The sequence below is a fragment of the Nansenia antarctica genome, assembly GCF_963989245.1.
Source record: "Nansenia antarctica genome assembly, chromosome: 10".
NCBI lineage: Eukaryota > Metazoa > Chordata > Actinopteri > Argentiniformes > Microstomatidae > Nansenia > Nansenia antarctica.
This window is the reverse complement of record NC_137680.1, coordinates 13,247,053-13,271,167: the sequence shown is the minus strand read 5'-3', so window position 1 is coordinate 13,271,167 and position 24,115 is coordinate 13,247,053. Positions and strand designations below refer to the sequence as shown.

General features: G+C 42.1%; 2 protein-coding genes across 2 annotated transcripts; one reads left to right on the top strand and one right to left on the bottom strand.

The window, feature by feature from the left end:
• Positions 1-2,513: 2,513 nt before the first annotated feature.
• LOC308166668 (uncharacterized protein) lies at positions 2,514-4,796 on the bottom strand (the record flags this gene model as incomplete). The annotated part of the gene is made up of 5 exons (XM_080540993.1): positions 4,674-4,796; positions 4,083-4,230; positions 3,731-3,979; positions 3,213-3,483; positions 2,514-2,720 (listed from the first exon to the last, which is right to left on the bottom strand). The coding sequence occupies exons 1-5, from the start codon at positions 4,738-4,740 to the stop codon at positions 2,514-2,516; spliced, it is 942 nt and encodes a 313-aa protein (XP_080397119.1). The 5' UTR covers positions 4,741-4,796.
• A 2,452-nt stretch (positions 4,797-7,248) lies between these two features.
• ttk (ttk protein kinase) lies at positions 7,249-23,784 on the top strand (the record flags this gene model as incomplete). Its single annotated transcript, XM_080540992.1, is given in 22 exon segments — positions 7,249-7,330; positions 7,652-7,744; positions 8,748-8,964; positions 9,119-9,225; positions 9,419-9,573; positions 9,733-9,757; positions 9,760-9,835; positions 16,613-16,804; positions 17,017-17,123; positions 17,216-17,359; positions 17,733-17,917; positions 18,130-18,263; positions 18,649-18,778; positions 18,922-19,014; positions 21,622-21,779; positions 22,113-22,264; positions 22,481-22,605; positions 22,706-22,771; positions 22,956-23,132; positions 23,254-23,350; positions 23,502-23,599; positions 23,698-23,784. Coding segments are annotated over 21 exon segments (2,616 nt in total). The 5' UTR covers positions 7,249-7,330; positions 7,652-7,653.
• Positions 23,785-24,115: the final 331 nt, after the last annotated feature.

Genomic DNA, 24,115 nt, shown 5'->3' with positions numbered 1-24,115 from the left:
CCTTTCCGGCCATAGGATTCGCGATGCCAACGATGACGACAGTTTCTGTAATAGCTTATTAATAAAGATTCGAAAAATTATGCTGACCATCGTATTATCTTAGTTTAATGTCATTTCAATGAATCATATAACTTTTATTTACAACAAGCACAACACAAAAATCGCTATTATGCACCGTCTTTGTCCGCGAATAACACCGGCTGTGGAGGTGGTACACACTTTGCTAACTTCACCATCTGTCTACGGTCATTTTGAGCCCTTAACCACCGCGCTGACACCCCGAGAAGTTATGCTTTTAACCGTAAACTCGATGAACCGGGAGTTAGCCCCAGACAGCGCTGCACTCGTATCTATCAGCCTGTCTGTATAATGATGTCGTTGAATGCCGATGCTGTGGTACTGTGCTGAATGAACCATTCGCTGACTGTCTTAATAAATCAAGTACAGAGATTCCAACCCGTGTTGAACATTCTATTTCCTTGTCAAATCGTGTATGCTGTCATTGCTGTGCACCATGAGATGACAAAGCATTTAAGATCACAATCCTCAATAGATTGATTCCATATTTCCGTAGAAATACATCGCTCCCTGTATAACGATATATATCTAACGTTACATGTTTTAATAGTAAGGGCATTTTACCAGATATTTGACCAATCTGCGAAGTAAATCGTTACCAAGAAATGTCTTCACCAATGTGTTTCTAAAGGTGTGTAATAACATGTCCTAAAAGGTTGAAATTCAACTCCTGTGGGAAACCTCATAAAAAACTGCTCAAAGTTGGGGTACCGATAACCGATTTTCGAAAATTCGAAAATGCTTAAATTGGACTTGAGTAACTTTTGAGGGGTCAAACTAGGCATTTTTCATGATTCTGAGTTGATTGCAAGCATTTATTTGTCACCAAGAGCACTTCCTGGTGCAACCCCCAAACCCCCCCCACCCCCATTGGTGGTTGGCATTCAAAGTGAGGAAGTTTGGAGGTAACAGGTAACATTAGACAACATTAGACAGCACCAGCAGAGAGGCACTATCATGGGCATGGACTCTTAGTCATAGGCCTCACTACATGTGGAACAATAGAACCAGGCTGCTTGAGCTACTCACACAGCCCAGCAGAGAGGCACTATCATGGGCATGGAAACAGAGTCATAGGCCTCACTACATGTGGAACAATAGAACCAGGCTGCTTCATTTACTCACACAGCCCAGCAGAGAGACACTATCATGGGCATGGAAACAGAGTCATAGGCCTCACTACATGTGGAACAATAGAACCAGGCTGCTTCAGCTACTCACTCAGCCCAACAGAGAGACACTCTGCTGGGCAGTAACTTACCTGTTATGGAGGCCTAAAAAAAGGGAGATGAAAGTGAAGCTGAATAGCTTCACTCTCACCTCCCATTGTGGAAGAGATGTACCAACATGAGATGTACCAAGGACTACCAGAGGTGTTCAGCTAGACACACAGCCCAGAGACAACACACCTTCCATGGGTGCTGTGACTAGGCCTGTGGCCCTATGCTGGAGGTCACATGAGCTCCAGGGCCTAACTGCTACTCTGTCAGTCCGATTAGTCGGACTGACAGAGTAGCAGTTAGGCCCTGGAGGTCAGAGCTCCAGATGAGGGGTGAATGGTAGACAGCTAGGCCCAGTGAGAGCACTCCTAATCGGACTGACAGAGTAGCAGTTAGGCCCTGGAGCTCATGTGACCTCCAGCATAGGGCCACAGGCCTAGTCACAGGCCTAGTCAGTGAATGCTGACTAGTCTGTTTTTTTGTTGTACAGTTAAGTTGCCAAACCACACAATTATTCCATATCTGATTACACTTTCAACAATGGACTGATAGAAAATTCTCATGATCTGCTTTCTCACCCCATAAAGTCTGAGTCGCCTCAGGTGATAAAGCCTCTGCTGTAGTTTGTTACATAAGCTGTCTAAGTGTGTATTCCAGCAGAGATGGTTGACTAATTGAATACCTAAGTACTTATAAGAGGGCACCTGGATGATTGTTTGGTCTTTAACGACCACAGGCTCATGGTCAGTTACCTGCCTTGGGTCTAACACAACCTCCTGAGTTTTGGTGGGGTTTAAGATGAGATGGTTGCTGTCGCACCATTTGGAGGTCTGATATGGAGGTCTGATAGAGTTGATATGGAGGTCAGATCCTGGTGGACGTAACAGTTAGTCACTGGGTCAGATAGCTATAGCTAACACTATTACCTAGCAAGGTATTACCTAAGCTAATTAGCCAGCTTATCATTATGGAGGCTTTATGGTTGTTGTAACTAGTATTCTTTTAATGATACAAAAAAGTCTTGAATCAGAAACAGAATTTATTTTAATAACATGCTGTGCAAACACAAGTAAACAAGTAATGATAAGTAATAACGTTTTGCCAGTCGTAGCATTGAACAAGCACGGTGCCATTCTCCAGGCCTACAAGCTGGGGGATGTTGCCGTGTTTCACTGGAGAGCTGTCCCTCACGACTCTAGCAATGTCATCCAAAGTCTAGCTCAACAGGGTAGTCAAGACTTCCAGTGTTTGCAAATACAAGTGCACCCCATAATCTTTCACTGTGTTATCAGGATGAGGGAGCTGGTCTAGCTCTGCCTGAGAAAGTTGCCGTGACAGTTGAATCTCAGGCACTTGAATTCCAGCAGCGTCTTCTCCAGGGTCACTGGGTCCAATCCAGTCAATGCCGTAGTTAATGTCCACCTAAACATCAGGTTAAACAGAATGGATAGGGTTATTGGTTTTGAGAGGTATCTGTATGACAGATGACGTCACAATCTCATGCTACAACCGGACACACACAGACGGACACATGTCATGTATAGAAGTGGCTGCACCACTTAAAAAGACGGTTACATTTTTAACAGCAATGTAATATGAGAATGTCAGCCTATTTCAGCATGAGTTGAAGGATCTTCCATTAGTGATCTACTGTTTCCAATAAACTCCAATGACAACAACTGTCTATTTTGGTATGATTTTAAAGGTATATAAAAACAGTGTATCCGCTCACTGTTTCTGTTGCTTGTTGGTTGTTATTTTATGTTGTATGTTTTTATAGTATAAATAAATAATAACAACATCTTTTTTTAATTAAGTGCTGCTTTTCTTGGCCAGGGCTCATTTGAAAAAGAGGCTACTGTCTCGATATGACTACCCTGGTTAAATAAAGGATTAATAAAAAAGTATAGAAACCTGCTGTAGATCTGGAGCGCCTGGGCTGTTTCGGAACCTGTGCCATAGCTGCATGGGTGACTGATTTCGGGCAGTGCGGATTCCATGGTGGTTCCACCCCTGGACAAAGAAGTCCAGGTGCATCTGAATCCTGGGCAGGAACACCCATTGAAGAGCAAAGAGGTGTGTCTCATCGTCTGGACACAAGAGTCCTTCACACTCCAAGTGCCAAAAGAGTGAGTGGAAGAGCTCTGTCACACCGATGAAGACATCCCTCCAGAGTCTCTCTATTCTGTTGGGGGATAAAATATACACCATATGTATGGTGTAAACCACAAAGAGGGATGCATATATCAAAATATACTGCATGGGTAGGCTGCTCATTAACCCTACCCATGAAATATATACAAACGCCTCAGAGTGCTTCATACCATGGTCACCATTACAATAATATGGGTAATAGGTGTTGAACAATTGTAATTGGTGTAAGGTGTTACAGAGTATTGTTACAGAAATATGACTACTTGTGAAAGAAATACCTCTGGTTATGCACACTTCTCCCAGCAATGTGGGAGTGTCTGTCGATACCTCTGTTGGCCACCATGTAGCTTGCTACATCCCAGTTCTCGCCCCCTTTATCGCTGCGAACCCTGGATGGCAAGCCGTGTGCATGGACAGCCTCAAGAAAATGGGAACAGACTGTCTCGGCACGGTTGTTGTTGGATGCTTTCAGAAACACAACCATTCTGCTGAAACCATCTATCCCTCCATGGATAATGATGCGCCACCTTCAGAAAACATAAGAAATGAGACACATTTATGATGAATATGATTTTGTTTTTCTCAATTACTTGTTATTCATCACTTCTGACCAATATTATCTATGGATACCTGATAAGCTTATGATTCCCATCAATGTGCCACAAGCAGTTTGGTGCGGGGACACTGTACACCCTTCTTCTTATTGTGTTCAGACGTAATGTACGCTCCAATACTCCCTCTGGGTCAATGCGTCTCATTGCTTGTTGGACTCGGAGACCTATGATCATAATATCCAATAACAGTGATCATTAATACAATTTAAAAGGACTATATGGTTACAAAATACATCACATAACCTTGTTTTGTGGGATTTGGAGCTTTGTATACTGTTCTGCACTAACAACACAAGCTACTTTCCAAATCCCCCTCCCTCAATACACTGTATACAGTCATGCTTGAAAGTCGTCATCAGACTATGGGACTCATATGAAGATCAAATAAAAGCATAAAATGTGTGGAAATTCCAACAGGGTTCACAAGCGTTCAAGCATGATATACGGATCCTGCTGTGGACTCATTTTCACCATCGACCTTTTTCAATTATTGTCCATTGGATGTAAACATGATTTAAACTTTCTTGATGGCAAATGTATTCATGTGATAAAACCTTTGGTGCCAAGATAGCTGTAGGTTTGCCAAACTCTGAATCAGACTACATACTCTGAACCCTGATGCCTCTCCCTTGAAGATGTCCTCGCACCATCTTGTACCCACAGTTGGGAAACATATGCTGGATATCAGAAATAATGGTGTCCAGGTGCTCATCTTCCACATCAGAATAGAAATCTGATACCCTATTGTGAAAAAAAGATATATTGTAATATTTATGACATACTTATATGACGTTACATACAGTTTACAGTGATGTCTGTGTGTGTCCGTTCGTAGGATTGATTGGACAAGAGGCATTCCATGACTGCTGATCAGATTTCCAGAGCGAATTTACGAACGCAGCCGAGTACCCAAGTACCCACTCGATATAATAAACAGCAGTTTAACGATCACAAAATACTCATACTTTGTGGATACGTTCGTTTGGGGCTGTGTGATCATCTAATTATGTGTAGTTATGTGTTTCTAGCATGTCGATGTTCTATCAGAATGTTGTGATGTTATCAAAATTAAGAAGATGAATGGCTAAAATGGTGCAAAGCGGGGAAAAACAGATACGACATCTAAAGTCTGGATGGAACGATTATATTTCAAAACAAACTTTAACTCCCCGAGGGCTCCGACTACTGCCAAGTCTATCTGGGTTTATTTGCAAGGACCTTCGCCTGTAGGCCTACAGTGTTATGGAAAACGAAGGTTTCTGCCGAATGCTGCAACACTGGAACCACGATATTACATACCAGTTAACACAGATATCTGCAAAATCATGCAATGCCTACCAAATACTGACATGTCAATCCGGACGGTAATATAATTATCAGAGTTTGGTTTTAGTTTTAGTATTCAGTTCAATGTGTGACTGACCTCATGTCGTTTTGCTCCATTCTTCTTCTGATCGTCCTCAGCGAAACATTGAGTATACCGGCAACATCTGTCGCTGATATGCCCAAGCTGACGTAGAACTCAATTAAACTGAACGGGACGTCCAATTTTTGGCATCGTTAATGTCAACAAATGTTCCTGTTGAATGGTCATCAAGGCGGTTACCGTTACTTGAGGAAATTCTACACCCATAGCAGCAGAGATTTGCCCCATTCTATCCAACAGCCACTCTACGCGGTAGAACACAAAATCGTTAGACACTGTGTTTTGCTCCGTCTGAAGTTGGAGGCCACGGATTTCTCGTCGTACAATCTCAAATGCGTCGATGTTGTTAACCTTATGATATGATAAAGGCTAGGCTAATACTATAAGGCTATTATAAGGAAAAGGCTCGTGGAAAGGCTGGAGACACACAACAGGCAACACGTTTTATACTCTCTTGAAGCTCCCATAGCGAATCACAGCGCCACTTATGGCCGGAAAGGGCAGAACCTATGGCTGGAACCGGAAGGTTGTATTCCATTCCGATGTAGGTGCCATAATACCTACATCGGAATGGAATACAATGCAAATTAGATCGGATTTACATAGGATATCGAAAAGCAATGCAAATGAGTAACCGGATATCGAAAAGCAATGCAAATGAGTACCCAGAACCTATGGGCGGATACTAATTTGCATATGGGCGGATACTAATTTGCATTGTATTTGCAAGTGCCTATTTGCAAGTGCCATAATACCTACAGCGCTCAAATGTAATACACATGCAGAATGGAATACACTCGTGACCAAATACAATACACATGCTAGAATGGAATACGCTGCGCTCAAATGTAATACACATTGCTTTTATTTTGGCACAAACATTCCGTATTTTTGCATTGTATTTGGTGTTACACGTGTATTCCATTCCGATGTGTGTATTGCATTCCGATGTTTGTATTGTATTTAAATCAGGCATGATACACCCTCCATACGGATAATGAACCAAAGAGTGTGCAGAACAGAATAATAAGGCCGCCACCAACCCTCCCCCCAATGTTCACAGTTGTGTTTTAGTATTGCACTTGATTACAATCTAGTAGCTGCCATCTGCAACTGTCAGAAAGCCCAGTAACCTATACATATTCATGCTCCTGGAACAAACTCCCAGAATAAATCGAACAGGCCCAAACCCTACAAATATTTAAATCTAAGCTAAAAAAAAAAAAACGTCATGTTTTGCAGCAGTTATGATTAAATACAAAAACTTCTATCAATGTATTTTATCCATTAACTATTGTCTTATTGAATGTTTGATCTATTTACTTATTGTATTTGCTTTTATTAATTGTAATTTGAATTTTCTTACTATGCACTTTGAATTGCCCCTGTTGTATGAAATATGCTATACAAATGAACTTGCCTTGCCTGGCCTTATAATAACTGTGAATGCTTTGTTGTATGATTTTCATCCATGAATGCATCATCGTCTTGTCTGGAGTGCTTAGAATCACTGCATTGTACGGTGAAAGAATGGAAATGTTTTTGGTCTTTGCAGTGCGTTTGCCCTTGTCGGCCACCGTAGCATTGTACCACCCGCACAGTGGACTCTGACCAATGAGCGTAGTTAACAATGGACTCTGACCAATGAGCGTAGGTAACAGTGGATTCTGACCAATGAGCGTAGGTAAAAGTGGATTCTGACCAATGAGCTCACGAAGTACATGGAGGTGGTATTTTTGAAATTGCGATCAACAGACAGACGGTCGGTAATAGTTTCGCTTCTGCTAAGCAACAATACTTTAGTATGTTGGCAAGCGATTATACTTTACTACGAAACGGTATGAAACCTCGTACACTATATTAACATCAACGAGCACTATGGATTGTACATTTGACAGCTCCGACCCAAGTATACTTGATCGTCTTGTCTTCTAGTTTGTCCAGGCTATAGCTAGCTGTTGATGGCTAGCTAGCTATCTGACCATCCTAGTACATGATGTAGCTAGTCCAGCCAGATATATAATCATGTTTGTCTCATGTCTAATAATGACAGTAAATGGCGAACACGTATCTAATGTTAGTGCTAGATGATTCTGTCCGAGTATTTGCTCTGTCTAACTGCAAGCTAAATGGAGCTAAATGAACTGTTTTCATTGTAGAGATGGAGGAGGAGGAGGAGCATACTGCTCGGAAGCAGCAGCTTGCCATGCTATGTCAGAGGCTCAACAAGATCACAAGAGATCTCAACGAAGGTAATGGCATCATTAGCTTAATTTTGTCCAGGGGCCTGTTCCTCGGAACTAGTCCAAATTTCGTTGTTTGGTACCTGTACTATATCAATGACAATAAAAACCATTCATTCATTCATTCATTCATTCAAACACAATTGTAGCCTAATTGTGTTAGTTCTCGTAAATTAGCCCACACCATCATTTTAAACATACATTTTTAGATTAGATTCAACTTTATTGTTATTGCAGAGTAAGCATCAGACAGCGAAATGCAGTAAAAAAGTGTATGTCAAAAGCGGGATTTGAACCCCGGTTTTAAAACGCTTGATATCAAAACGCTTTGATATCATGGCAGCAGGTAATACCACTATGCCATCCTGATGATCTGACAGTGTGTAGCCTGCTGCTAATATCACCACAGTAGTGAATATGTATTTATTAAAATCTGAATAATAAGTAGGGGCTAGTATGACCTACGCATTTAATCAGTCAGCAATTTGTTGCCCAAACATTTCCCTCGCCTTATTAATTGCGGCAGTATTGCACTTTTTTACATCTTATTTTTCGTCTTCATAAAGATCAATAAGTAGGAGCGCTGCGCTGTCACTTTCCAGTCTAGTATCTTCTTTTCGACAATTGGCTCTTCTGGGCTCCTCACTGCAGGCATGCGCCCAAATCGAGAATTTCCAAACCGGACCTGTGTGAACATTGATAAGACAAGCCTGATTCTCATTCGAGGAGTCACTTGAGGCTTGAATCCCAATCGAGAGTTGCCTGAACGAGGCTTTCCTTTTAATCGCGAATATACTAATCAACGTACGTGGTACAGCCCCCAGGGCAAGATACAAATCGCTATCGATACGCTATTCTTTGAAATCGCTAATCACAAATTCTATGCATAACATAAGATATCTACATTACAATATTAAATAAACTGCCTCCAAACTTAACTGTGATTAATTTGACTACTGTCTCATTTGTAACATAATGTCAGTTCTGACTTTTCCATACCATTTTCACACAGATGAACATATCAACCAGATCATTGGTTCAAAATGCCCTGAAACATGTCTCACATATCTGATGGACTTGGAGAAGAAAGGTGACCCTCACTTGGATCATATTCATCTCACAAAGCTCATGGACTCCTACACCAGAGTGTTCTCTAATATGCCACTGGAGAAACAATGTAAAAATGAGAGCTACGCTAGGATGATGGTCAGATTTGCAGAGCTGAGAGGGTGAGTGAAAATAACCATGATTGGCCTTGGTTGTCTGTCCAGTTCTCTCTTACTTCCCATTATCTGTAGGTTGGGTTAAATTGGATGAAAATGTACAAGAAATTTTTAAGACATGGTAGACTCAGTGGAGTAAATCCTCCCTTTCTGTCCTCAGAATCCAAGATCCCAATAAAGCAGAGGGTGACTTCAACGCGGCAAGATCTCTCTACGTGGATTTCGCTTTTGTCCACATCGCACATGCTCAGTTTGAACTGTCTCAAGGTAGAGAGGCGCAATCATCTTCTGGTTGCAAGAATTAGCTATTTCTACAATATTGATACACATGCCCTCATATTGTGCAGTCTTATTGTATGTTCCACATTGTGCAGTCTTATTGTATGTTCCACATTGTGCAGTCTTGTTGTATGTTCCACATTGGGGTTGTTGAGTTCTCTCTGCTATCCTGTCTTCACAGGCAACACCAAGAAAAGCACTTCCATCCTGCAGAGGGCTATTGAGCTGAATGCTAAGCCCAAGGAGTTACTTGAGGCTGCCATGCAGAAGCTTCAGTCTGGCAAGGTACGGCTCCTCTCCCCTGAGGAGGATAAGGAAAATATCCAAGGTCAGTTTGTATATATTTCATACTTTGGGAACAACAAACATTATTGCTCTGGATTTTCCCTCTCTGTAATGGTTTGAATGAGATTAAGAAACTGCTATTCTGTTTATGGGCTTGTTTTTGTAAAATGTTTACTTTTAACATATTTATATATTTGTTTTGCGTTGTCTGAAAATACGGAATATTCTGCGAAAAATGTACAGTCTTTCGCAAAGGCTCTCAAGATTCAGACGGGACAGGCGACTTGCCGCTCTCCAGTGTTTTTCGTTCAGGGTAAGAGACAAGTTATCTTTCATAGTAGTGCTCTGACTGATTCTATATCAATTCCAATTCAGCTTTCCTATTTGCTTTTTGTTCTCCCAGAGATTGTTGCTAACTCTGCCATATCGCTCTCAGGACAGACCCACGGAATGCACCAGCAGAGGACCATGTCCCAGCCAGGAGGACATGGCCTCAGCGAGTTAGAGCCGTTGGCATGATGGTATTTGATATGATCCTTAATGAGAAACACTTTTCCTTTTCTGTCTTTGTTTCACAGTGCTCTGCGCTTAAAGTGCATTTGGTTAAAGTGAACAATTAATGTGGTGAAAACTGACCATTTCCCTGTTATTCTTTCTCCTGCCCTCTAGCCAGGTAGAGTGCCCCTAGTCCCCATCTCTATCTCAGAGATGGAGGATGATGATGATGGGAGGAGCATGCAGCATACATATAGCAGCATGTCGAGGTAAGCATTGTTTACCTTTCAGAGGCACACTCACACATTGAATGCATTTATGATTCTAATCATGAAAGTTGCAATTGTATCTTTGCTAATACTGTTTGTACAAGGATGACCTCAATTAGGCCTGTAACAATTATGTAATAATCGTCTAATCGAGATTATTTTACGTAATCGCGGTTGTTTCTCTTAATCGTGCATGTAGCGAGATAGAACAGTAGCTATCCTATCAGAGGACACCTAGTCAATGCCTCTAGCCTACACTAGGGAGAGAGATGGAGCTTGTTGAAAAAAGGAACATGACTGAAGCAACACCTAAAAAGTCACCATCCCACCCAATTTGCAGTCATCAACAAATCGCTCAGTGGCTCGTCCCTCCCGACAACTGGGTCTTGCTGAGTCGTTAAGCAGACGCACAAAGTATAAGCGGGACAGTTCCAAATGGTGCGCGTGTGACGCGTTACATCGCGAAAGAGATGCGGCCATTCAATAATAATAATAATAACTTTTATTTGTATAGCAAACTTTTCAGCTCAAAGTGCTTAATACATTATTATTAAATTATTTTTCAATACACTTGAGAAGCCAGCATTTAATGGCATGCTGTACTCTTTTGATGGCCAATACGAGTTGCCTAGTAGACTTACATCTCCAAAGCTGCCATTCCAAATTTGTATGAGAAAGTGAAGGGTGACAAAATACGTTTTATGATAATAAAGAGGCATGGTTTGCTTCATAGGTTGCTGTGTTATTACATTATCTGGGTCACATAACAGTGAAACGGTGAATAGATTACACTCTATAGCGCCTTATTCCAAAGAGCTTTACAATGGCTTCTCATTCACCCATTCACACACACACATTCACACACCAATGGCAGCAAGCTACCATGCATTGGCCTGCTCATTGGAAGCAATTTGGGGGGTCAGTGACAATTATAATTGTCAATGACAATTATTTCTGAGACAATTAATTGTCCAGACAAATTTGGAATTGTTACAGGCCTAACCTCAATATGAAAATGGATTTTGTTTTAGGCAAACATCTGGTGCCTTGTTTTCCTTATACTCTGCCAAGAAAACGTTCGGCGATGGAGACGTCTTCAATCTAAAGGTGAGTGTGATAACCAGTGATGCCGGTAACGCGATACTAAGTATCGCGATACTCTAATCTGATTACTTTTCCCAGTAACGAGTATTCTATCGCGATACTATTTCCAAATCAGTAATCTGATTAAAGTTACTTATTCGAGTGACTGTGCGTTACTATTGCGTTACTACCTCATAACTTAGGCTAAATGCAGTATTTCTTTGTAATGTTCGATAGTAAACAAACATTTATTGCTTTTCTCGCGTCTTGGGGAGTGACGTCAGTGATCACGTTTTCAACACGAGGTGCAGCAGAATCGCTCACGTGTATCACCACGCTGATTGCACAGTGTAAACAGAAGCGTATAATGGAGCGAGAACAGAGATATGCGTTAAATAGCTGGAAATATAGGGATTATTTTGAGTTTGTGTCAGCAAAGGATGACAAGAACATAAATGTTCGTTGTACACTCTGTGCTGGAAAGAAAATATTGTCCTGTGGTAAAACCACAACATCAAATTTAAAGAAACATTTGGAATCTCTGCACAGCACAGTCAAGCTCGCGGAGAAAGTCCCAGAGACCGCGGCCTCGACTTCTGCGGGAGGTCCCACACCGCTCAAGCAACAAAAGCTGGACTTCAGTAGGCCTACAAAATCACAACCTGTAAGTGTGGGAGAGTTGAATAAATTGGTCGGGCGGTATGTTGTAGAGGAAATGCTGCCCATAAACACAGTTGACTCGCCCTCTTTCCGTGCCATCATTAACAAGATCCCCACTACTACCAATGCCGAGCTACCTCACAGAACATCTTTTTCTTCGTACTTGGAGAAGGAGTATGCAGAGATGGAAAAACATCTGAAGGCTGCGCTGAACGAGGTCGACTATGTGTCAACTACAGCGGACATTTGGACAGCTAACAATAGGAGCTATATGGGAGTAACGCTCCACTGGATTAGTAGATCCACATTAGACCGCAACAAGGCTGCATTGGCGTGTAGGAGAATCCGCGGTAGACACACGTATGATGTTATTGGTGCAGAAATCGAAAACATTCACTCTTCATATGGACTAATCAACAAAGTAGTAGCAACAGTGACAGATAATGGATCTAACTTTGTCAAGGCATTTCAAGTCTATCAGCCTGCTGTCACAGAGTCCGATGATGAGACGGTGGAGGAGGCCACGGATGATGTCACTTTTTTAGATGTGTCAGAAATCCTATCAGCTGAGGATGATAGTGATGGCCAGCTGATTCTTCCCCCGCACCAAAGGTGTGCTTCACATACCCTCAACCTTATTTCTACAAGTGATGTGGAGAAGTACATCACTTCCAAACCAGAGAGCAAGGCTGTGTATAGGAGCAGCACAGCAAAATGCACAGCTCTCTGGACGAAAGCAAGCCGATCTACCGTTGCGTCAGAAACGGTGGAGGAGGTTAACAAAAGAAAGCTCCTGGTACCGACATCCACAAGGTGGAATTCCTTTTACGAAGCCATAAAGAGAATCGCAGAAATCCCCATGAATGAGCTGACTACTCTGTGCAACAAGCTGGGAGTGAAGTGCTTCAAAGACCAGGAGTACCAGTACCTGCATGAGTACTGTACCGTCATGAAGCCTCTAACTATAGCACTGGATATCCTACAAGGTGACTGTCCGTATGGGACTTTACTGCCCACACTTGAAGTCCTGATGCAGAAGACCCTTGCTGTGAAAGACACCCTATCCAAGATGACTGCAGGCCTTCCAGATGCCATAGTGCAGGTATGCTATGTTGTTCCATCTTAAAGATAAATAAATACATTTTCATTGCACTATTCATGAACATGGAGCAGAGTCACACCATACTGCAGTATGTAGGTTGTCAGTTGCACAAACTAATTGCATACATAATTAGTAAATAAAGGTATAAATAATAGACCTTATAGGCTACAACTAGATAATAATAAACATATCAAATTATATCTTTCAGGCTATCCAGACTCGTTTTGCCAGTGTGCTGGACAACAAAGATGCCCTTCTCGCAGCTGCTAGTTGTCCAAAATTCAAACTCCGATGGCTGAGAGATGAAGGTAGGAGGGAGCAAGTAAAGGAGCTTCTCACAGCAGAATGTCGCAAAACTGCTCCTGCAGCACAGAGCCCTGCCAGTGTACCCACCACGACTGCCAACCAAGGCGAGATGGACTTTTTTGCTTTTGAGGCGGAGCCAGAGGAGACCTACTCGGCAGAAAAGGAAGTCATGGACTACTTGAGGTCAGGGCATGAGCTTCAGATTCTGAATCAGTATCCAAACATTAAGAACATTTTCTTGAAGTATAACACTCCAACCCCATCTAGCGCTCCTGTAGAGCGGCTCTTTAGTCTGGGAGGTTTGGTGCTCACGCCTAGAAGGAACAGACTTTCTGACAAGAGGTTTGAGAAGCTTCTGTTAATGAGATACAACCACTGGTTTACTCGCCCCTTTCCACTGTTTCACTCATAGTGTGTTCATGGCCTCCATAGCGTGTTCATGGCCTCCATAGCGTGTTCATGGCCTCCATAGCGTGTTCATGGCCTCCTTCCAGTCTTGACAGCTGAGTTCACTCTTCATTGATAAACTCAGACTCACCCAGTTTAGGATTAGGATTATATTAGGATCATATCTGAATGGTCAGGGTAGGTTTTAGGTTTTGTGAAACCACTCCTTGCTAGTTACTGTGTTAAATAAAGATTATATTTATTTTATTGTTTAAAAACAAGTATTTATGTTGGGTGAGGCAAAGAAAGACTCTTTATTTTGTTGTTTTAAGTTATTGTTTAAAGTTTAATTATGTAATTTAAGTTACTGTTAAAATAAAGTGAGTTTTGGCAAAACCAGTTTTCATTTTTATGTTGCGGGGGGGGGGGGGGGGTCGGGTGCCTAGGCAGCTGCCAATAGTAACTAAAAAAGTAACTAGTAATCTAACTTAGTTACTTTTTAAATCAAGTAATCAGTAAAGTAACTAGATTACTTTTTAAAGGAGTAATCAGTAATCAGTAATCAGAATACTTTTTCAAAGTAACTGTGGCAACACTGGTGATAACCAAATTGCAGTTTACATATAAAAAATTAAATAGATTTAGATCCTAGGGAATAATATTTATTACAATGGGATTTCTGAAGTAATTTAATTGCAAAGATCGGAGAATGATCTGATCATTGTCAAAAAGGTTAGTTAACTCCACTGATCTGATAATTGTCATATAGGTTAGTTAACTCCACTGATCTGATCATTGTCTAGTTTAGTTTATTAGTTTATTATATCGAGGACAATCCAAATACATGAACCATATAAAATACAGTAAAAAAGGCAGCGTTAGCCTAGTCGGCTAATTTTCAGCTGAAGTCCCCGGCCAGTTGCAACATGGCATCCTGAAAAGTAACGTCATTAGTTAAAATAAAACATTTCAATATTCTAAGGCTGAGACAAGGTACCCCAACATCACACTTGACAAAAAAAAAAGTAAGCAAGCTGAGGTGATTGCAAGCGGCTACAACAAACACCACACACACACTTATGGGGGCAGCGACATTTCAAGCACATAGAAGCCACAGGACAATTACAGGCCACACAACATTAAGCACTTACAAACAGCAATACATTAAATAAAACAAAACATACAAAAAAGGCATTATGGAGAGGCAGCACAGAGAGGGATTAATGAGGACAAGTATAGTTCTGTGTCAGCCAGGCTTTCATGTGTGTTGTGAAGGTGGAGTAAGTATGTATGTCTTTGAGTTGGTTGGGTAGTGAGTTCCAGTTTTCTATTGCTATCACTGAGAAGGATTGTTTACTGAAGGTGCTTTTCCTGAATGGAACTATAAGGTCGCCACGAGAGGTGCTTCTGGTGGGCCGTAAACTGTGGTCACGCTGGTTTATGAAAGAGTTAAGCGGGGGAGGAGCTTTGTGAGCTTTGTCATATAGGTTAGTTAACTCCACTGATCTGATCATTGTCAAAAAAGGTTAGTTAACTCCACTGATCTGATCATTGTCAAATAGGTTAGTTAACTCCACTACTAGAAGTTAGGGGACTTTCTCTGCTGGTAGTCATGCCGTTGGTTGATGTCCTTGGTCATTGATTTGCTCTCTCAGCCGCCCGTCATCAGTCCTGAACCCCGCCCATGGGAAAACTCGATGGCAACAGTGGATTCCACCACTACTCTCCTGCACAGCCAAGACAAGAGGGACCCCATTAGGAGGGAAGGTACTGTCTCCCTCACACACACAGGCAGTGGTTGGCACCAATAATGTTGCCAGTAACATAGCAGGTTGGAGTGATTCCATGTTGCCTGTAGGGGTGTAAATCACCAGCTTCATCACGATACGATATTATATCGATTTGTTTGTATGACGATACAATGTTTGACGATATCACAATGTCAGTCACGATACGATTTCGATTCGATTCGATTCAAGATCGATATGACGATATGATCGATATAACGCGATATCATATGCCAATCTAACACAATTATCAATTGTAATAAGTGGTAATTAACATACAGCTCATTAACACACACACACACACACACACACACACACACACAGGTTCAGAGAGACATCCAGTCACACACGCACACACACACACACACAAACACACACGTCCACACACGTGTCACACACGTCCAGCAGGTCTGATATTGGTCTGACTGGATTCGCCTCGAAGAGTAGATGTTAAAAAATATCTTTGGTGTCCAAAACGGTCAATGTATTCGCCCATTAGACTCCCGTTAGACGCACTCTCATTAGACGCACTCACACAAGCCGAACATTTCCGAAGATCACCGGAGATTGCCGAACGCGAGAGGAGGAGGAGCCGAGAAGTGGAGCCGAGCCAGTCGACAGTCACACACGGTGAATGCGAGTCACACATTGCGAACGCGAGTATGTTAACGTCCCTGGTTCAGAGAGATGTTCCAAAATATATATTAAAAGGGATAGACTTACTGTCTCTCATCAAAAATGAAAAACATTCGTATCTTTTTCAAGTCTCTCTCTCTCTCTGCGCGCATAAGATGACGATATAGATCGATATTTTTACATTGCATCGATGTAATCAGATCGTTAGTCAATGAATCGATGCATCGATGTGAATCGATGTATCGTTACACCCCTAGTTGCCTGTAGTCTAGTCAGTGTTCGTGATGGGTTGCAAAGAGCTTGTTCATGGATATGTCATTGTCTTCCTTCCTAGACATCACTGACACCCTCAACAAGATTATCAGTTGGAACTCGGCTGAGAAGTGCCGTGCATATCTGATGGACCTAGAGAAGAGGGGGGACCCTCACACAAGCCCCAACCTCCTCATTAGTCTGAAGAACTGCTACACCAAAGTCTTCACCGGACTCCCACTGGGTCAGCACGGCAAACACGAGAGCTACGCCCGGATGCTGGTCCGATTTGCTGAACTAATGGGGTGAGTGTGTAAGACGATGGAAACCAAAACATTCCCTAGATTAAACGTCCCTGGTATCCTGTCTGATCCAAATGGGGATGTGTGTGTTATTTAGAATGTTTCTCTTTTTACCGGTGTGCCAAAGAAAATGTTACATTTGTAACAGTTTTCTTTATCTTATACTATCCTATGTTCTATTATTTTATACATAGTTATTTTTTTCTATTCTAAAGGATTGAGGACCCGGAAGAAGGTCGGGACCAATTCATCACTGCCAGATCCTACAGCAGAGCCTTTGCCTTTGTCCATATAGCATTTGCTCAGTTTGAGGTTTCTCAAGGTAGGATTCCCAATATATAAAATCAAATATTAAATTAATTGGAGGTTTCATTCAGAGTACTAACAGATGGTGTCTCCCTATTCTCCCGCCAGGTAATGTGAAGAAAGCCTCTTCTATCCTCCAGAAAGCCTTTGGCTTAGGCGCCAGGCCCACGGAGCACCTGGAAGCCGCCATGAGGAACCTGAAGGCTGGGAGAAGACAGCTCCTCCCCACAGAGGACAGAGAGACTCTACCAGGTGGCTGTTAGTTTACTAGTGCCTGATCAGGGTCATGTTCTATTAGTTTACTAGTGCCTGATCAGGGTCATGTTCTATTAGTTTACTAGTGCCTGATCAGGGTCTATTAGTTTACTAGTGCCTGATCAGGGTCATGTTCAGTAGGCACAACACTGGAAAGAAAACAAGTTTTTAGTCTGAGGGAAACAGGTAGGATATGACCTTGAATTGTCCAGATTTGTTCATTCATTTATTTAACATTTCCGTGGGCAAAGATTCCTCTATGTTGTTGTGTGGAAGACGATCCTGTATATCCTGTCTTAAGTGGCGATAACCTCAAAACTGGTGGAAGTTTAGTTGTTTGAATACAAACAATTTATTTGTCTATTTTTAGAGCCCCAGTCCCATGGCCCAGTGAGTTGTTCCAGCCACAGAGGAGAGAGAGAGCAGGAACCTCCGTTTCGGTTGTCTGTGACCCTGAGCCAGGCGCAACCTAAACCCCCCAGCCGGGAGCCAAATTTATCTTTGAAGTTGCCTGGCCGCATCAACCGACTTGCTACAACCTCTACACCTCCAGAGGTGTGTTGTTATGATGATTATTTGGGTTAATAATGCAATATTATATTGGTTTACATTTTACCAAATTGTTAATTATTGAAGTAATTGGTAGTTATTGAATTATTCCTAATAATTTATTTGATCTTATGGCTGTTTCTAATGGTCTATATGGAGTCTGGATCTCTTTCCCTTTCAACCTGGAGTTTTAATCATCCATGTTTGGTCCTCACCAGGAGAGGTTCACCCCTCCTGACCCCAGGCCCACTCCTCGTCTGCTGGACTCGCTGCCCACCCCGTCCCTCCCTTTCCCGTCCAGATTCAACCCCCCCATCCAGACACCCAACTACAAAGACCCCTGCGCTAATAGGTGAGGCCTGGGGTGGGCTTGTACTAATACGGCTGACAAGTTGCTCAGACTGTATGTTTCATATTTGGATTGTATTGGTTTGTGTGTGCTGTGACTCTGGTGCACTTTAGATGAAGCCTGACTTGACTACTTCACCTGGGGGGTATTCCAAAAACTTGCTAAAGAAAAATCCAGGCTTAATTTTGATAAGTCCTGAGAGATTTATCAAAAATAAACCTGGATTTATTTAATTGTTTAAGTCTCGCGAGACTTATCAGAATAAGCCTGGATTTTCCTTTAGCGATGTTGATGGAATCCCCCCCATGTATGTGATGACTCTTTCAGTTGTTGAGATGCAGTCAGGTCCATATTGACATCTCCCTGTTTCTCCTCCTCCTCCTCCCAGTTTCATCACCCCCGTGGAGAAGAGGAACCCCATATTGGCAGCTCCTCCATCGGCAGGTCACAAGCCTGTCCCTGCCCAGCAGCCCTGTACCCCCCGCAGCCAGGCGTCCCATGTCCAGCAGACGCACCAGGTACACAGACACCAACACACGCTCATGTGTGCTGCTCATCACATTATTATGCTCTATATGTAGATTTGCTGTCAAAGTTGTGTCAGATGAAATGCAGACATTTAAGATGGTTAAATGTATATGTCTCCACTGTCTTTCCTCAGAGCTCCATGACTGCTCTCTCAAATGACTCCATCACCATCAACGGGAAACAGTTCTTCGTCTTGAAGATGATTGGCCGAGGAGGATCGAGCAAGGTAGGAACCTTGTCATGTCATGTGACTTCATGTTATGTTATGTGTGTTTTTTAATCGGTGGGCACTGGGCACACTGGGCTCAACGTCATAAAGGGACCAAGTAATTTGATTGGACAAGAGGCATTCTATGACTGTTGATCAGATTTCCAGAGCAAATTTACGAACGCAGCCTAGGGCTAAACCACTCGCAGACTCATTATTTTTCATAACACGAAACTTGAAGTTTTAAAGTACCCACTCGATATAATAAACAACAGTTTAGCGATCACTAAGTACTTATAATTTGTGGATTGGATTCACTATTCTCGTTTGCCATAGGCTACTGATAAGGGACACTTTTGTAAATACTTTCGTTTTGGGACGTGTTCATGTTTGGGGCTGTGTGATCATCTAATTATGCGTAGTTATTAGTAGGGGTGTAACGGATCACCTAACTCACGGATCGGATCGTGTCACGGATTTTGAGTCACGGATCGGATCATTTTTCGGATCAACACAAAACATATATTTTTTTTAATAAAAACAACATTTTCCTTGAATTCTGTAAAAACAACACTTTTAATGTGTGAAACAAAAAAACAACATTCAAGATGTCAAAACTGATATATATATCACATATATATATATAACATCTATATATAACAACATATATATGCCTACACACCGTAACTTTCTTATCGACCTCCCTCCTTCCATCATTATTATAAGTGACAGGGAAGCCAAAGTGCTCCCATACATGTGATTTCAATGACGAGGGAGGCCTTTCCAGTTCGCCAACGTAGCACTCGCCATGATACGTGTTGCTGTGGATTCCCAGCTTCACGTGGAGTGAGTACGTAACAGAGTACTTTTTTTGTGTGTTTACACAATCACCCAGGCTGCTTAGCGGGTGATATGACGTGATATAAGTGGGACAGAGATGAGTGAATGAATGTTGTTGTCAACTCAGTATGCATGCAGAGAGTGAGAATAAAGCGCACATGATTGTTTTTCTACCGGTTACATTTGAATGAATGAATGGTCTTTATTGTCATTGCTACAGTACAGGTACCAAACAACGACATTTAGGAGGGGTGGCTCCCCTGGTGTTAGAAAAAAAAAAAAAAAAAAAAAAAAAAAAAAACGATTTTGCTATTGATCCGCGGTACACATGCGTTCCGAACCGTGGAGGGCGATCCGAACGGATCACGTCACATTATCCGTGATCCGTTACACCCCTAGTTATTAGGGGTGTAACGATACATCGATTCACATCGATGCATCGATTCATTGACTAACGATCTGATTACATCGATGCAATGTAAAAATATCGATCTATATCGTCATCTTAAAGATACACCTTTATTTTGAAATGGCACATTCTGCGTGACTGTCACCATTTCCGTGCAGCGCGCGACTAGCAGCGGCAAATTACAAAGTCAAAGAGCGCTGCACACTGTGTGTTCTGCATTTTGTGACTGCGGCAGAGAACAGCGAAGCGGTTTAAGCTGCGACTGCCAAGCCCGCCCACGGCCGACTGTGATTGGTCAATGCTCTAGTCTAGCCGACTGTGATTGGTCAATGCTCTGGTCTGTAACAAAGCATCTGTCTTATGAATGGGCAAAGGCTGCAGGTTGGACCTTACTTACTTTACTCCGGTTTGCTTGTCCAATTTCATTGGATAAACCTGAACAAAATTTCTATTGATAAAATCTACAGGTAAATCATTACTCCCGTAATCAGTGATCTAACATGACTGTCCAAGCATAGCCTTACCTTTCACCAATCAACACATCATATCAGATCAGTGCTTCCTAGAGGAAGTGTGATGGATGGCCCTATATTAAAAATTATCCTGACCTGCGTTCAGAGCGTAGTGTTTGTCCTGAACATGTTGATCAGTTAGTTTTTTTGCAGAAAAACCTCCCAAAGAAGAACACTGGAGGATATACCGTACTTATTATATAACACTGGAGGATATACTTAACTTATTTTGGTTAAGAAGAATGTATATAAGATGTACTGCACTGTACTGCATTTGCACTTATTATTTATTATTATTTTATTATTATTTATTATTATTGCACAAATATACTGTAGGTTTGTGAGACTAGTGAATGGGTCTATTTTTCTTTTTGTAACAGAAGAATACTGTATAATACAATATGATTTAAATGCTGGATACCTGGAAGAGCTCACAAATAAAATGGTCAAATAATATTCTAGTTGTTTTTGTGAGTGGATAATTGTGTTAGATTGGCATATGATATCGCGTCATATCGATCATATCGTCATATCGATCTTGAATCGAATCGAATCGAAATCGTATCGTGACTGACATTGTGATATCGTCAAACATTGTATCGTCATATAAACAAATCGATATAATATCGTATCGTGATGAAGCTGGTGATTTACACCCCTAGTAGTTATGTGTTAGGAGTTTTATTTTAATTCATTTTAATTTGAGTGTATATTTAACTGTAATATATATTGTCCCTCGGCAATAAAAAAATATTGATTTTGGTACCGGTACCGTTTTAAAAGTATCGGTTTGGCACCGGTATCGGATAAAACCCAAACCTAGTCATGGGACCACAATTCTGGTTCCTTCTGTTGTTTTATCAGGTGTACCAGGTCCTGGACCACCGGAAGCAGCTGTTTGCCGTGAAGCACGTTAACCTGGAGGAGGCCGACACCCAGACGGTGGAGAGCTACAAGAACGAGATTGAGCACCTGAACCGTCTGCAGCTGTGTAGCGACCAGATCATCAAGCTGTTTGACTAGTAAGGGTTCACTTCTGTTTCCCCGCCGTAGGCTTATTCAGCTGCTAGGGGGATAACTGTTACCATATCCTGTCCCATTCCCTTAAAATAAGACATTTGGAAAATGTAAATATAAAAATATGGAGATTTTAAAAATATATATGTATATTTAACTTTATTCGAAAATAAGTAGTTATGTTACATGAGCAGACATCGAAGAATCACGAGACATAGACCCAAGGCATATGAAGACGTTCCTTTTCTGGCGTGGCATCATTTTTTGAAAGGGAGGACGTCATTTAATGAAGTAAGTGTGTACTACTCAAGTGTCATGTTTTTTTTGGTGGGTTCCAGTGAGATCACCCACAGCTCCATCTTCATGCTGATGGAATGTGGGAGCCTGGACCTTAATACCTGGCTGAGGAACCGCAAGTCGGTCAACCCACTGGAGAGGAAGTTCTACTGGAAGAACATGCTGGAAGCAGTCCACACCATCCACAAACATGGTTAGAGTCTCTGTGTGTCTGTGTGTGTGCGTGTGTGTGTGTGTGTGTGTGTGTGTGTGTGTGTCTGTGTCTGTGTCTGTGTCTATCTCTCTCTCTCTCTCTTTATCTGTCTGTTTGTCTCAACCACTGATCTGTATTATTTATCCAGGTGATGACAAACCAGTGCAGCATCTAACCCCATAGCATGTCTTTCCTCTGTTATTGTTGTGTGTGCAGGAATCGTCCACAGCGACTTGAAGCCTGCCAATTTTGTGATAGTGAACGCCTCCCTGAAACTGATCGACTTCGGCATCGCTAACCACATCCAGCCGGATGTGACGAGCGTCATGAAAGATTCCCAGGTACAGCAAGAACCCAGCCATCTTCCCCCAATTCTGCCTAAATGCCTTTAAATATAGACAGAGACTTGCAAATGTAAATACTTCTGTTCCCTTAACACAGGTGGGGACCTTGAACTACATGCCCCCCGAAGCCATCAAAAACACAGCAGGGAAAGCCAGCTCCAAGGTCCATCTTTATCCAACAACATTCTAATTTATTCATGACACCCCTGCTTTTGATGTCCAATTGACTTGTAGTACATTACAGTCATAGTCCTTATTGATGGTGACACACTCAATGTGTCAGTGTGATAGAAAGTCTGAGCACGCTGATGTTTGATTGGTGTGGTTTGTGTTTGTTTCGTCCCTAGATCAGTCCCAAAGGAGATGTATGGTCCCTGGGGTGTATTCTCTACTGCATGACTTACGGCAAGACCCCGTTCCAGACCATCACCAACCAGATCGCGAAGCTGCACGCTATCACCGACACGTCCCACGCCATTGAGTTCCCTGACATCACAGAGAAGGATCTGATGGATGTGTTGAAGGTGAGCAAGCGAGCGGGTTCATTTCTGCTTTCCATTGGCTCACTGTGGCTGAGTGTTGATTTTAGTGGGAATGACAGATGGGGAGCTATCTGATCGGTTGTTCTACTCTCTCTACCCACAGAGATGCCTAGTACGAGACCCCAAAGACCGCATCTCCATCGCCGAGCTTCTGGAGCATTCATACCTCCAAATGCAGCATCAACCAACACCTGAGCCAGGTACACACACAAACACACACACACACACACACACACACACTTGCAAGAGATGCACATTTGGTATCTCTCCCACATGCCATGTTTAACAACAGTTTGAAAAGAATTGTTTAGTAACCGTTTAGTTTGTCCTGCTCTATTCTCAGAACCTTAGTTTGTCCTGCTCTATTCTCAGAAAATAATGATCTGAGGAGAATCCTCAACGAGCTCGTTGCCCTGCAGTCTCCCAACAGCATCGTCAGAGCTGCCAATGTGAGCATAAATGTGATATTATTTTCCACTTCTGTCAAACATTAGGAATTGTGTTTATCCTAAGTTTCATCTGTTTTCACCCTCTCTCTGCTTTACAGAACTTGGCAAAAATGGCCAACAGTGGTAGGAAACTGGATGCCGTAGATTGTGTGAAGTCATCCAGCAAGCCCTCCTGGAAGATGTGAGGAGATTGTCTGGTTAAAGCAGATGCTCTGCTAATACCCTGAAGCCCCATGACAGTCAGCTAAATAGGCACAAACCAAGCACCAAGAGGAGACTCTCTGCCCAGGTTTTGCACACCGCTCAAACCCATAATGGCACAAAGTGTGTCATTCCACTGACTACCCCATAGCTCTACAGTCTTCCGCCATGTCATCGTGATATTTGTAGTTTAACTCCTGGAGTATAAGACACTTTTTATTTTATTTTTTTAAGAAACTATTTTTGTTACTAACCACTTGGCAGCAGTAACTGTACCTCAGGTGATTTCTTCCTGCCTAACAGCATTTTTGTATA